Source organism: Rhipicephalus sanguineus, chromosome 7 (assembly GCF_013339695.2).
Source record: "Rhipicephalus sanguineus isolate Rsan-2018 chromosome 7, BIME_Rsan_1.4, whole genome shotgun sequence".
NCBI lineage: Eukaryota > Metazoa > Arthropoda > Arachnida > Ixodida > Ixodidae > Rhipicephalus > Rhipicephalus sanguineus.
The window spans coordinates 93,653,950-93,669,543 of NC_051182.1; the positions used below are offsets into that span (position 1 = coordinate 93,653,950).

At 45.5% G+C, this 15,594-nt stretch overlaps 1 protein-coding gene across 1 annotated transcript; it reads right to left on the bottom strand.

Annotated features, from left to right (window-relative positions):
- Positions 1-5,004: 5,004 nt before the first annotated feature.
- LOC119399598 (allatostatin-A receptor) lies at positions 5,005-9,582 on the bottom strand. Its single transcript, XM_037666401.2, has one exon. The coding sequence runs from the start codon at positions 9,517-9,519 to the stop codon at positions 8,203-8,205; it is 1,317 nt and encodes a 438-aa protein (XP_037522329.1). The 5' UTR covers positions 9,520-9,582; the 3' UTR covers positions 5,005-8,202.
- Positions 9,583-15,594: the final 6,012 nt, after the last annotated feature.

Below are 15,594 nucleotides of genomic sequence, written 5' to 3' on the forward strand. Positions count from 1 at the left end.
TCAATGTTTATCGGAATCTGTATTCAATGCTTTGACAGGCAGTGTCTTTATTATTATTATTTTATTACTATTTATTCATGAGAAGTACGATAAAAATGGGGATAAGACACGTCGTGGTAGCTGGCTTACACGAAAAGAATGCGGATTCGACGAACGCGTCTTTCAACCGTCGTGCATTTTTAAGCTGCTCTCCCCCGTGGGGGGAAAAGGCGCGCCCTATTGTTCCGAAACTCGCCTGTCTGGTAAGTCGCGGGCGGTAGTCTTTGCACGTGGCGAGACCATGAGGGGGGAAGAATTCTGAGAACGCATGTCGCCAACTTTCGCTGCAGAGGTGCAAGGAGGCCCGTCTACTGTGGCGATCAAGAAAATAACGCGAAAAAAGGTCAATCTGTATTTTATAGGGTGCTAATATTGCGCCATGAAAACTTGATAGTTCACAAATAACCTTCGCAGAATTATTGGCAGTCACACCAGTGTAAATTTCTGACGGTCACTTTAGTTCTTGTTGTGTATCCCTCCGCGCCGCACTTTCTTCTTCAGAATTGCTCACCAGCGTCACGAGTGCGGAACGTGTTCGTCACTTGCGATCTCTCTTGCTCTGATTTCGTGGACATCGAGTACCGCGATGTGCACAGGCTATCAGCGAAAGAGTGAAGAACATACTTCGCTCAATTTCTGCAATTGTGGCCGTACACGGAAGTTTGTTTCGGCGGAACGGTCGTTCACCAGACCCACCATCGCAACTTTCCTGCGGAAAAATGGACACCTCAGCCTACATGCAAGACTCCATCGCAGCTTCCCTTCTGCAAAGCTACGGAGACAGATACCGTCGCCATGATGTGCCATCAACATTTTCTGTATTTGCTGGATCTCCAAACAACGCGCCTCCGTTGATTATCTTTGAAGGTAAGTTTATCATTTTCACTGCCTTCGTACGTTCTACTCGAAAGTCATGAAAACTGAAAAAAAGTATTGTGCGTTGGATGTTGTATCAGTATGCAACTACGTAACTATTGTGGTTACATTATTAAACCGTCCTCTTCTAGCTATTTTATTTTTTATGACAAGATTTTCTCTCTTTTTTTGTATTTCTTACAGGCAGGCCTTGCCCTGGTTATTCGGAAACAGGCGCTACGCCAACTAAATGATGGCATTTGTCCCTATTGGAGTTTTCGTAAAAATAAATATAGATGTTAACAGATCTGTGTTTTCCATTTTGACTTGAGCACTTTACAGAGCACCGAAGGTCCGCTGCAGCTTACACAATGAAGAAATCACAGCATCTGCATCACTGTGCATGTGCGTGTATGGTGCCGTTTTATTGCGTAGATGCTTAAAGATTTAAATAAATAATCAGTTACCAAATATTCTTGCCTGATCGTTTTTCTTCAAGTATATATGTAAGTGCAACAGTGAATTCTTACATTCTTATAATTAGACTGCTGCGAGATATCATTACAGCTTGAATTGCTGCATATATTTGCTTTTATTACACGCTTCATAAACTGGCATGTCTTTATCAATATGTTCCTTTGCTGCACGTCATTTGTGACCCAAATCGCTGATTCGGCCCATGTTACCCATATCACCTGTAGCCCATGTAATCAACCTACCTGTATCACCTATACGACCTATATCACCTATACAACCTATATCACCTATAAACCTGTATCACCTATAAACCTGTATCACCTATAAAGCCGTATCCCCTATACGACCTGTATCCAATAACATCATATGTATGGGTCTTGTATATATAGGAATTTTCAGTAGGGAAGGACAACTGCGGCAAGGAGCTCCACGCGGCAGCATTAACACGGAATCTTTCTGCAAAAAAGTGTGGCGCCATGACAGCGCCCTCATTGCTGACGACGGCTAAACCATCACTGAATTTTGTGTGCGTCACTGCAGGCACGTCATTAGCGCTTGCTCAGCGCTACGTGTCGTTACGGTGGTTAACTTCTTGGTCTTCGTCATAGTTCTTTTCACATAAAAGAACCATAGCATTCCAGGCTCATCCTGTTTCTTCATACCTTGCTTATCAAGAACTTTGACCGGAGAAGACCATTCTGCCGAGTTTTATCAGACATGAATTTTACCCTGCTCATGACATAGGAATGGTACCTCAAGTCACCGTGCCACAGCAAAATATGACAGTCGACTCTGCGACTTGGCTCCTTCGCTATGTCCTTCATTTGCTTCCATGGGTGGTCGCTAACCATGAATTCCAGCCGCCGAAGAAAATCAAGCGTTCTGACGACGTCTGGCGGATGACTGTACTTTATTTTCCTTTTCGCCACAGAAGCCATGTCACCACCAGAACGCAACCGTTCTGTCCACGCCTTTTAAACGAAAGTCTTCACTGCGTTTAGAATGCTGGCAATTTCCAAGTCGCTGTGGTCTGCAGCATTGACGTCCAGATATGATGAGCCTGCTGGTCTCTACGGAGTTAAGGAATAGTGTGCTAAATTACATTGCGCACCCGGTGTGTATAGATGCGTAGGTGCGGGTGTGGCTAGGGGTATGCTTCGTCGAGAGTACTGCATCTAAGGTCCTGCGAATATAAGCTGTAAATAAGTGCAAGAATGTGCACCAACACACAGACTATATTTCATTCTCAGCAGCCAAACGGCAGAGGCGGTCTTCATTATGCTCTCTTCATTATGAAGGTCCAGTGAGAGAAAAAGAAAGAGCTAGACCTCTGTTACACATTCTTAGCCATGGTTAAGCTAACTACGTTAACGGCTAACCACGCTTACAGGTAGTTACGTAACCACGGTTACATGGCAGACCTAACCGCTGTTAGTTTCCCAACCGTGGTTTCGCAACCGAGCTAGGCAAGCATACTTACCCTCTCAAACCGAAAAGCTGACAAGATGGCGGACAAGCTGCTAGGACACCATCCGGTGCAAGTACTTGGCAGGATCGCAATTACAACAGCGCGTCACCAATCGGCGAACAATAGTGAAGCAAAGTCGCGGAAAGCGAGGTCGGCCGTGCAGCGACCAACAACCAATATGTTGGCTACAGTTCTGCCCTCGGCAGGGGCGGCGAGAGGGTACAGCCCTATCACTACAAGTATCTTGAGAGGAAATACCTTTCACATTGTTCGTGTCTACACACCTCATCCAGTTGCAAACAATGAATGTGTTGTCAAAGGTAGAGTGTCCTTCGGAATTTTCTCTCTGAATACTCTCGTTTTTCTATAGCCCACCTCAGTTTTAGTCTGATGCAAAAAGACATTGATCGGGAAAGAGACAAGATTATGATGCATCAACTCAATTGTATAATCTGCAGTACTTGTCAACTTCATTTCTGAACACACTGTCTTTATGGTAGGTGTGGAAGTATTGCCTTGTACCGCGAAACTTGCAGGGAGTGGGCCCATACGGAACATTTGCCAAAGGAAAGTGCTCCAGCTTCTAATAAAGAGTTATTAATACGCGAATTCGTCGGCTTGCTCGGCTGAGCCAACTGAACCCTTGTAGCAATGGCAAACCGCCTTCGCCTTAACTGCTGTTAACAATGTAAACTGCAGTTGAGCATAGCGGCAGTTAATGCTGCCTGTGTGACAGGGGTATTACCGTGGTACACACCGTGGGTACAAGATGATGGGATCATAGTACGGTATCAGACGATTCACGTGCATGGTGTTGGGGCTGTGACAGCGGTGGTCGTCAGGCGGCGGGAGAGGCTCAACGACGCACTTTACCGGAGGCGTACACTTGAGGATGCAATAGGGCTCGTGGAAACAATTCGAGAGCTTCGAAGAAAGACGGGAGCGTGCAGCAAAATGCACAGCCAAACGAGGGAGGTGGTTCCCGAACTTTGCGGTGAGGAGACCGTTACCGAGTCTATTTTTATAAGTTTGATTGGGCACGCTACTTGGCTGAATTGCAAAACATTTTCGACAGTCTGGTTGATTCAACCAAAGTACATGGAGTCTGTGATGATTTCAGCTTTCTACATATTCAATGGGTCTCGACTTAGTCCAGATATGGGCAGTATCGCAATACAGGAGTATCGGGACAGTATCATAGAGATTGTTTTGAGTATCGCAAATCTGTATCGAGATGCATTTGAAAAAGTTGGCGAAGCTTTCTCTAAGCACTAAGCCGCACACGCATTGAAACAGCAAAACTGGACGATTTCGAAGACTAATCTGGCTGCTTCTAGGTTGTTTCTAGGTCGTTGCTAGGCTTTAGCTAGGTGACGCTAGGTTGTTTCTACATTGATACTTAGCACAGAGAGGTTCGAGTTAAACCACACCCAGTGACAAGCCCGACACGGATGTCTGAACATTAATCTGAACATATTGTCTTGTGCGGTAATATTTTATCTATTATATCTTCGACGACTATATAGAGCAACGCAGCGATGTGTTTTATATTGCGGACTACGCAGTAACAGAACGCATTCTGCTATCGGGCTGCACACATTACAAAAGTGTGTGCATCGTGCCCACAGAAAGCACTGCAGGGCAGCTGCAAAGTCAGATAACTAGACAACGCGACGTTTGAAGGCTGCTGTACTCATAGAAGTCACTATACAACATGACACAGATAATGTAAGCAGGCTGACACATGTGTCCAGCACAGTGCGCTTGCATTCAAAGATTTTAGGTAGCCTGTTGCAGCTCTGTAAGCGGAGTGTTGCAGAAATCGGCCACGTCGAACATGTGAAGAATTTAGAATATCAGTGGTCAAATTCTTTGCATCACCACCGGGGCTTCAATTTCTTTTGAAGGGACTCAACCAGGCAGAAAGCGAGAACAATTTTTAAAAAAATTAACCCAAGCATGATCTGAAAGAACATCCACCAGTGTATTGCTCATAGAATGATGCTAATTAAATTTCGGCGGGAGAGAAACGTCGACGCTTCACGGAAGGAAGATAGAAAAAACGGCGTGTCGTGAGTGGGAAGTGGCATGCCGCAAGTGTGTTCGTACCTTTAAAGTTCATGAGACGACAATGTGAACGAACCCTGCGCGTCCTGTGTGACGTCAGAAGGCGACTTTATTCGCAGTTTTCAACAGAGACTGAATCGGGTAAAGCGTTCAATCATTCGATAATGGGAAAATAACAAACATGTTTCGGTATAGATAACTGCGGTTAATAAACATTCTACAGTCGGATACAACTTAAGAAGTCCGGAGAAGCCCCGCCCAGGCGACCGAAGCGCGGCGGCCGAGCGCTTCCGCGACTAAAGAAATAGTCCCGCTCATGCACTCGGCAATGTTCATCGATGGCGTGGTTACCGGCCGTCCGGCTCATGACGCCACTGTGGAGTGCGGGCCCAGTCGTGAAGGTTTTTGTGCATCCGCCTTTGAGGAGGAAATGCCGCGGACTTCTACTATTCTATCCGACTATAGTTCTCTACTTCTGTGCCGAGCGTTTGAAATAGAAAACAGTGCAAGGACATTAAACTCTGTTGCGATTGCAAGGATATCAATGCGCGCTGTAGCGCAGCATGTGCAACTTGAGATCAGTGGGCCCACGATTCAAGGCGTGTTGTTATTGATTTGACTTATTCCATTTCAACGTGTAACATCAACATGTTCTATTTACAGCGTCAGTAATATACCGATTTGAAAGCATAACATCATGTACATAACACTGAACAGTATAGAAGAGCTTCATTTTATGAAGGAGCCAGGATCCAGACCACGTTTGACCCGCCGAGCACTGTTATGAACAGACATGATGGCACGCGCGGGACAGGCAACGTGAAAAACAGTGCGCATGGCAGCTGCTCATTTGCGGCGATAGTAACAGTTTGAGATGATAGGAAAACGATGTCCGAGCACAAATTAGCACATTTTGTTTTATGTACATTTAATTCGCGTATGCCCTTAAATTATTTGATACATGAAATCAACATTTCGTTACTGTCCAAGAGCTGCTTTCACCACGTCATTACACATGCACAAGTTTTTTACTTTCGCGCACATAAATTTGCTTCCCAGTCACACGAAGAAACGAAGTGAAACGTACGCTGGGATAGCTAAGTCGCGGAAATCAAAATATTTAGTCCAAGTTACATTGAAATATATTTTTGGACAAATCCAGAATAGACTGTGAGTAAGGGCAATTGCCTAACAGAGGTCCTTGTCCCCGCATTTGCAGCAACTCAACAGTAAGGAACAAAGACATCGGATACAAGAACTGAAGACAGTGCGCAATAAACAAAACAAAAAATATATAAGCTACACCACTGGTCGGTAACATACTGCAATGCCTTGCTCAAATTCATTCTTCTTTTCTCCGGTACGCAATGTCTTAAACTAATATCAGCGCAATTATACCAAAGATAATTCTTGCGCTACGCATGAATAGCACTATACACAATACAGAAACAGCACAGCATACATGAATGAAAAACCAATAGCAGAATAGCGTTATGCGGCGCTCTTGATTACTCTCTCTACCACAAAGCACCGCGCAATCGCCTTGGAAGCAGGGAATGAGTTATGTGACGCAACAATGTGAACATAGCTGCGTCCAGAGACTCCCGTCAATCCCAGAACGGTGAAGAAAAAGCAGGATCTATAATACATAGATGTGCAGGTACCGTTGTGCGCGAAAAACAGTAAGGGGTTGGCGTGGTCGTTTTTCAGTTGATCTCCTCAGTACGCAGGATTTTAGACCGTCTCTTCGTCGCTGTTTCCAAAGCCTTTGCGTTACTGAAGACACTTACATGAACCGAGGGGAACGTCGCGAAGTCACACGCATGCGCAAACGCGCTATATGGTGAGTCATATATAGTCAGGTACCACGCGGGTCACAGTGCAACAGCATGTGTGTGTGTGAGATAGACGAAGACACACGTTAAATATAGTGATTGTAAATTCGAGACGGAAGCAGTATTATTCGCAGTGGCTCCTCGTGAACATCTGCCGACATGAATGCTTGTGGAGGGTTCGACTTACAAACTCCTCGCTGCAACACATCGCTTCTGGAAGCAAAGTGATGTGCCTTCGCGGCTAAGTGGGGACTCTATCTCTCTCCCAGGGTCAACGTATCCATAAACCACAGGTCAAAGGACCACGGCAGATGCTGACGCTTAACTAATAAGAACTTCATTGATAGTACACTTTCAACGAGGAAGTAAAGCGAGTTACCGCTGTTTCCACTTCAGAAATCTAAAGACGAAGGAGTATTTTAATGTCACTACGTGAGAAGTTTATAATGCAGCAAAGGCGTGATGGTCATACAACAATACCGGTCATGTTATGCAGCTATAACGCAACGCTAAGAAAATGGCAAACGAATGGAAAGTCGAGTACTTATGTTGTCCACAATTTATGTACAAAGAAAACACGCAACTTTCAGTATTACACACACGATATAGACTCTCTATTCCGGACCCTGTTTCCAGCACGGCACGGAGCCGTATTATTCTGTCTAGTGTGCCTATATGTATATAAACGTACAATCGGCGCTTCCACACAACGCTCCACTTTGTCAAATAACGCGAATTGTAATCACAGCTCGCTCTAACAAACCATACATTTCTTACCGCGAGCCGGCACCCTTATTTTTGTATTTTGGCTGAAGCGCACCCCACAATAACAAAGGCTTGGCATAGTGTAGTGTTTGTAGCGGAGGTGTACATATATGCCTGGATGTCCTAAGCATTTACGCGCAAGCCCATCACAGGCGACGACGAATTGTAGGGAAGCGGGCGACCCACTCACCCGCTTCGCCGGGCGATTGCGTCTCCTGCCCATCGACGTGACTTTCACCGAAGTATTTTTATGTTCTTACGTCATTTTTCTATTAAGACCATAACTTAGTAGCGTTACCTGGGACCTATATCACTTACGACAACGTGTCTTACAATGTCTCGCACGCTATAGCCTGTGTTTCCGCCGTGAATTTAGGACTATGTCTAGATGATGGTCCCACCGACAAAGTTCACCGCATGGCAGTCTAGAATCAACCAGGCTATGTGGTGCATTTCACAGGCAAACCCATTAATGCGACTCGCCTTCAGGAATTCCTCACAACGCTTTAGAGAATCGGATAGCGACCATTGAGTTTATGCGCATGCGCTAATATAGGGTATTTGTGCCAGGCTCTAGCAATACGTTCTAACTATTTGTCTCGCATCTCAGAGAGGTACAGTATTAAGTTACAGCGTCGATTTCAGATGGCTGACATGTGCCTGGCTTTCGCCGGCAAATGCGATGATGTCGAACCACTACAAAATGTCGTTCGATATGTTGGACGCCTTCGTGATGCACGTGGCCGTCGTTTCCCGCTCCGTCCGTTCGGTGTCGTCGGGCGTCCGAGTACGCGCCATACATGATCCGGTGCCGCCGACGCTTCTGCCGGAAGCCTTCCTGTAGCAGAAGATGGCCTTGCGGAAGCTGCGGCGGAAGTTGTCCGACAGGAAGGCGTACAGGAACGGGTTCACGCACGAGTTCGTGTAGGCGAGCACCTGCGACGCGATCTGCACGACAATGCGGGGCGGGTTCATGGGCCTGCCGTAGAGGTCTAAACTCTTAAGCACGAGCACAACGTGAACGGGGCACCAGCACACGGCGAACACGAGCACCACCACCACGACCAGTCGGGTGACGCGCTTCTTGGAGCGAACGCTTTCGGCGCTCACTCGTCCGCCGGAAGTGACTCCCAGCCAGAGACGCTTCAACATGAGGACGTAGAGGACGAAGATGAGCGCCAGCGGAACGACGAAGGAAGACATGAAGAAGGATATCTGGAAGGCGGCTATGTTGTACCCCTTGTCGACGCGGAAGGTGCAGGAGGAGTAGGCCTCCTCGATGATCATGCCGTGCGAGTACAGCGCCGGTATGCACGCTAGGAGGATCAATACCCAAGTGAGCATAATGGCTAAGTACGCGTTCCTTTCCGTCCTTATCGTCATGGACGTTATGGGATGAACGACGGCCAGGAACCTGTCCAGGGACATTAGGACGAGTGTGTAGATGCTCGCGTAGGCGCAGACGATCACGAGGTACTGCACGATCCTGCACCAGGTGTCTCCGAACGGCCAGTAGTTGAGCGTATAGTCCCAGCCAGTGAACGGCACGCAGAAGACGATGAAGAGAAGGTCGGCCATGGCGAGGTTGATGATGAGAATGTTAGTGGTCGATCTCATCTGGGGGTTACACAGCACCACAAGGACCACCAGGGCGTTGCCGAAAAATCCTATGACTGCGATCACTCCGAAGAGGATGGGCACGGCAATGGCCAACACTTCTTCCACTACCTTGATCTCGCCGTAGTCGTCGTACTCGTTGCGATCTTGTTCCAGGGACGACGATCTGGAAATGTTGGCAGCTTCTTGCTCTACGCAGAGCTCGCTGCCGTTACAGGCTGGACCGGAGCGAAAGGCAGTTAAAGTCTTTTGCATTAGTACAGCGACTGTGGTTGTGAAGGCGATGCTGGGGTCTGGCGTAGGCATAGCGGAAATGTTCGCCAGATACTCTGAAGCGCTTCTACTCGCAGAATGGGCTGCCGTTGTTGACAGTAGGCTTGCAGCAGTCGGCGTCATCGCCGGCCTGTCAGATTTCTTGGTTCCTGGTTATCTAGCTTCAAATTTTCTTCACAACACCATCTGCAAAAGGCAAAAAAAAGGACCATCATCATTTTGCGCCATGAAGCCATATTTGGCCTGGTTTTGCTCATGAAACGTTTCTAAAGCCCAAACTAGGTCACGCTGCAAAAAGCGCCTCTAGTTTAGGAGGTGGAGAAGTCGCGTAGTAATATTGGTTAAAAGGCGTTTTCGCAAACTTGCCAGAGCTCCGTAGTCCAGCTGGTGACTAAGATATCATGAATGCTGGAGAAAAATGTGCATCAAATTGTCACGGACTGCTTCCGCTTCAGAACGCCCATTTGCTCCTATCTTTTCTTAGTAAATTATGTGTATAGTCGCGCCAAGAACTAAATTCTGACATTGCATCATGCATAAAACCCCTTCAGTGCTTTCGTGGACAATACATCCCGCAATTTTTTTCGTCATATTAGCATCGTGAAAGAAGTACCACGGTTGTCGTAATTTGCCTTGCTTTGCCTTCAGTGCACGAGGGCGAAACGATGGCTTTTCCTTTCTCGCAACGCCTGCCAGCAATGAAGAAGGCGGTTAACTTGCCCAGGGCACATAATTTCATTTCCGTTACTTTAGAAGGAGCAAATGGGTGAGTAGAAAATCGACCATAATTTATTTTCCTTTTCATAAAGATTAGATTCATGACAAGTCATTTTGGCGCCTTGAATGGAGTCCGCAACGCCTCGTAATCAGTTTGAGTGCATTTGACACATTTATCGGCGGTCCTTCATAATTCATACCTGAAATTAATTAAATATAAACGTGGTAGGTAGAATATGCCTATCTATCCGAACAACAACAAAAAAATAGTCGTCACTAAGCTTCCAGCGCTTTGATAATGGTATCCGGCACTCAAAATGTGCACTAAGTCAATTGCTGCATATATTTCCTATTCATTTCTAGGCTATAGCTCCCTTGTTCAAATATGCTCAATCTATATCTTAACGACCAAAATGATCGTTGATCGCGTTAAGAGAAATTTATACCGTACAGATTGGAATTATGTATCTCATTTCGTGCGCTATTTATTCACAATATTTCTGAAGGTGCGTGGTGCCTAATGTTCAGCATACAGTCTAAGAAGAAGAAAGGACACCTGTTACTTCTATTGGTCAGCCCTGGCTTACGACAAATATAACGCTTAAAAAAATATCTAAAGCCTCTGTCGAGATCAATATACTTTCTTCAGAAGGCGTGACTCTCCATAAGAGAGTTAACACGTCTCTTTAAAGAGAGTGATATATGTGGCAAGCCAGGACTAACCAAGAAGAGCAACGGTACTCTTTCTTTTTTTTAGAGTGATAATGTATCGCTTATTCTAACTGTAATGATCCGGTTCCGATTTGCCTTGCAGCTCTATATAGTTATGTTCATTGGCGGGACGAATGTTATTTGATGATTGGTTGTCCTGCATAGTCGGACAATTTCTGCGAGACACTGGACCAAATGTCATAGCCATCACCCCGTGGTCGGGCGTTAGGGTCTAAAGGGTAGGTAATTGGAACATCTAATCTCGCGTAGATTGAGCCCTGTTTGTTCTGGCGTGCGATTGATGCCTTATGCCGCTGCTCCCGGAGCCGAATCCGAGGGAGAAGATTCGTTTACCCGATGCTGGCCATAATTCGCAGCTGCCCCAGGATAATTGGCTTCTAGATCTGGCCGCTGTCACTGAGCTTGCTACGTAGCGCGCACCAAACAGCCCAGAGCGAAAATACGTTGCCGGGGAGGATCTCTGTGTCCGATAATGAAGTGTTACTGGCATAGGGCATTTGCTACGTTTCTTGTTATTCTTCCGAGTGATCATTATTTGTGTTACATTTGGAAGCGTACGGCTTATAGAACCACTATACTGGCCGATATTACGGAGTCGGCCTTATACGCTAGACATCTCATAGTGCAGAGAGCAAGAAGTTTTCCGTTTCTTCTATTGCTACTTCTGTAAAAGACCAAAACAAAACAGAAAAATACATCGCAAGTCTTTTACTGCCTACACGTTTCCTGCGCGTTATTTCGAAGTCCACTGTTTGAAAATAAAACTTTATTATTCGGTCAAGGCATGTGAGCTACCATAGCACCACTTCAATGAATCGAAAATTAGTTGTTGCAAAGTATGAGATAAGGAGGCACAATATAGCCCATGCACAAAGTGATTAGGTGGAAGTATGTAGGTCACAGGAAAACCTCTCAGCTTAGGGAACTTGTATGAAACAGGTCTCCCTAATTGTCATATACTGGTAAAGTCAAGTCAAGCCGCCAGCAACACGACAGTAACAAAAAACAACTGTCTTACAAGTGTCCTAGAGTACCGACTTTCCAAAGCTGGCGGCATTGAGAAAAATACGTTCTCTTAGGTGAGAAACTTCTGAAAGAATCAATTTAGTAACTGATACTACTACGGAATAAACTGCAAAGCTACCATTCTCTTTAAAACTGTTGAGTTTCAAGCACTTGTTATCGTCTCATATGCACTGCTATTGTGAAGTACTAATCACAGCACTGTGACAACTGGTGCAATGGTCAGCTTGCTCACTTTTCTAATTGTAGTACATATGGGGCACGCCAATCTCATAAGAAAAAACTTGGAGGACACGATCGAGCTTCGTCTTCAAGAGTAGAACGAGATAGCGTAATCGGGCGCCATTAGCATCGCCTTCTCAATCGCTATCCTGGCTTCGCTTCTCGGTGGACACCATGCCGCAAAAAAAGGAACGTCTGTGCTGGTAACATTGGCAGTTTCAGGCTATCCTAGAATGCCTACTGCAAGCACAGTTGCAAAGTGCCCACTACACCATAGTTCTTCTTATTGCGAATTGGCGAAGTACCCAATACGCGTCCGTAAGGCAACACGCGCACCAGAGCCGCTGCACGCTTTCTTGATAATGTTGCTGTTAGTCATGATAAATTATGTCCACGCTCTTTTAAATCAATAATTTTTTATCGAAATAAAAAATAATTGAGAAGATGCGGTTGCCATTGCTTGGCAACGGCTATCCCTTTCACTTGGTTATTAGGGAAAAAAATAAGAAAAAAAAAATATGTATACATATATACAGTCCTGCATTCATTAAGGTCAAAAGTTCTGGTTTGAACAGAGTACTCATGCAATGGCAGTGCATGCTTTCAATGTAGTCCGTTCAATATTCATCACAAATATTTGTGTCCTGTTGCGCAGGGCGGGCACATATTTTGACGCCTGATGCTATTCTACGCTTCTGCTACGCAATATTACATGCGTTAAGGAGACTCCGTACAACATACATTCGAATAGGTTATTTTTTCTCGAAATACTTACAGGCAGTGGCATTGCTCTTCATTTCTCTCAATCAACAAAAAAACATCTTCCAGGAACAAGTAATTCAACACGAAGCCATATATGGACGTTCTAGTGATAGTCTGGGCTGGTTTCGTGTGTCTGGTTTGTGTATAAATATGACATTATTATTTTTTGGAATGTCAGTATAAGTGCAACAGTTTATTTCCCTCTAATATTAAGAAAAAAACAGTGACGTTTGCTCTGCGGTAGAACACCTGCTGGTTGGTAAAAAAAGTTGGTAAAAAGTTGGTAAAAACTGGAAATCGTGCAAGGGATGTCAGTCCCGCCAGCGCGGGGTATGAAAGCTGCGACAACGGCGAAGAGCAGACTCCCAGCGGAAAGCTGTACCATATCACAACTGTACCATATCTGTGACTGACCGTGCCCACGTGCACAAGCAGTTGAAGCTGTCGGACAATGGCAGCTGCGATTAGGACGCATTTGGAAGCACACTAGAATCGTCATTCCTCGATGAAATATGTAGGCGTTGTAGAATGCACCTGCATGTTTATGCAAGAAAACGGCAGGAAGTGGAAGATGGAAGCTTGCGATGAAAAAAATCCGTAAACGGGAGGTGGGTGCTCGAGCCGGCGCTTCGACAAGTGGACTTGTCTTCCTCAAGGCTGGAACTCCAGCCTTGGGGAAGCCTTGAGGAAGAGGAAGCCTTGAGGGGGAAGCCTTGAGGAAGAGGAAGCCATTGAAACCACTACATTAATACAAGTGATCGCAGAGGCGTCTCTACCTTAAATACCGCAGCAACGCCCACGTTGACTGCTTTCTATGCCAGCGATCCACAGTAGAGGTGCATCTCGCGTCTTCCAGGTAGATTTTTTACGACGGGAAACCGGAATTTCTCGCGATGCTATGCGTCCTTCGGCGGCATCGTCGTTACCAGGTCACCGCTAAGATCGCCTTCGGCATGCGGCCAGAATAAATATTGCCTCGCACTGACGCCGTGAAGAACCCACGAATTTTATTATCAATCATGCGAAACATACGAGGCATTCGAATGATTGGACAACCATCGGCACGTTGTCCAACGATCCAAACAATCGTTACCCAAAAAATGGTTGTCCAACCATTCACGTGGTTGGACAACTGTATCCATTCTTCTTCGCTTCATTTGTGTGTGTGCGCGCACGCGCGCGCGCGCGCGTGTGTGTGTGTGTGTGTGTGTGTGTGGTGTGTGTGTGTGTGTGGTGTGTGTGTGTGTGTGTGTTTGTGTGTGTGGTGTGTGTGTGTGTGTGTGTGTGTGTGTGTGCGTGCGTGCGTGTGTGCGTGCGTGCGTGCGTGCGTGCGTGCGCTGTTTACATGGTTTCTGGAATACAATTAAAACCAATCCTTAGCAGTTGATGCACACAGCAATGTGAAGTAAAGAGCAGCACAAATACGCAGGGCTATCACGGTGCTCCGTCGCTTATAAATATGCGAGGCCTATATCGTTTCCCAGCCGACGGAGAAGCGGCTTTTCCGTGCAGGTATTTAAGACGCCCTACCCACGAATTAGACGACGACTAATCTATGTGCACTGGAATGTTCTTTAAGGATATCGTGGTGCCGGCAGTAGAAACGGCGGTTCTCCTATGCACTGCTTGACTTGTCTGCGCGAGAAGTAATTAAAGTTTCAGTTGCATTCTTTTCCGTAGCCAAATATTTTATTTTTTTTTATTGATATGATATATAAGGAGAGTTGGCGCACAATTTTGGCCGGCTACTCCTTAGCCCTTGAGTGAAAGTTGAACACATATCTTAAATTAAAACATACAAGGCAGTTCATGTAAAATAGAACACTCGGGCACACATATGCAAAAACACACTTATAAGCACATATCACAACAAAATGATAAAGAAATGTTCCAAAGACAGCGAATGAAGTCTCTGATAATGTCCGTCGTTAAAAATTATTAGTGCATCCAGATCATCAGAGACACCATTTTTGTTGTTATGAAAGTCGGCTGTGTTTTGCAAACAATACAAAGTTCAAACACCAGCAAGCACCAAAAGTAACAGTTGTGGTCATACGAGTACTAGTAACTCTGTTCAAATAAAAGTAATGACTCTTATTGGAAATATTTTACCTCACCAGAGCTAACGCGGCATGTGCCGTGCTGCATCTTTTATTCCTACACATGAACGGCGACAACATTTGAAGCGTATTTCAAAAGAAACTAATTATCTAAAATTGCGAATAATTTGTTCTTCTTCGAATACTTGAAGCTTTATTGCGCTGAGATTTGAGCTTTACATGCCTCTTATTTTTCGATCTTTCGGTTACAATTGTGCCGAGTATGTCCTGCGTTCTTCCTTTCTTTTCCTTTTTTTTTTCTTTTTTGCCGAGCAAGCGTTCCTGTCGGACATGTAGCTTTCGGGAGTCGCCGACGTGCGCTGGAATTTGGGTGGCGAATGTGAATGTGAATATAGCTTTTTCCTGGTGGGCCCACGCTATTATATATGTGGGGCTTTTTGGTCACTAGTAAAAATAACGGGAGTAAAACAGGCTGGTTCATCGGCATAGCACCGCATCTCACTTCGCTAAATGCGCTGATCCCATCTCTGGTATTCTTTCTTACAAAGCATGCCTACTTCGATTTCGGAAAATTCCTCGAGAGAAAAAATAAAATAAGTGTAGGAAGCTGAAAGTTTACTATTGCTCGTGAATGGAAAGGTCCCATCGCAGTTGTAAACAAAACAAGTTACAAGTAGCATGG

Excerpts from the sequence above, each read along its gene's own strand:
- LOC119399598 (XM_037666401.2), bottom strand. The coding sequence starts at position 9,519 with ATGACGCCGACTGCTGCAAGCCTACTGTCAACAACGGCAGCCCATTCT.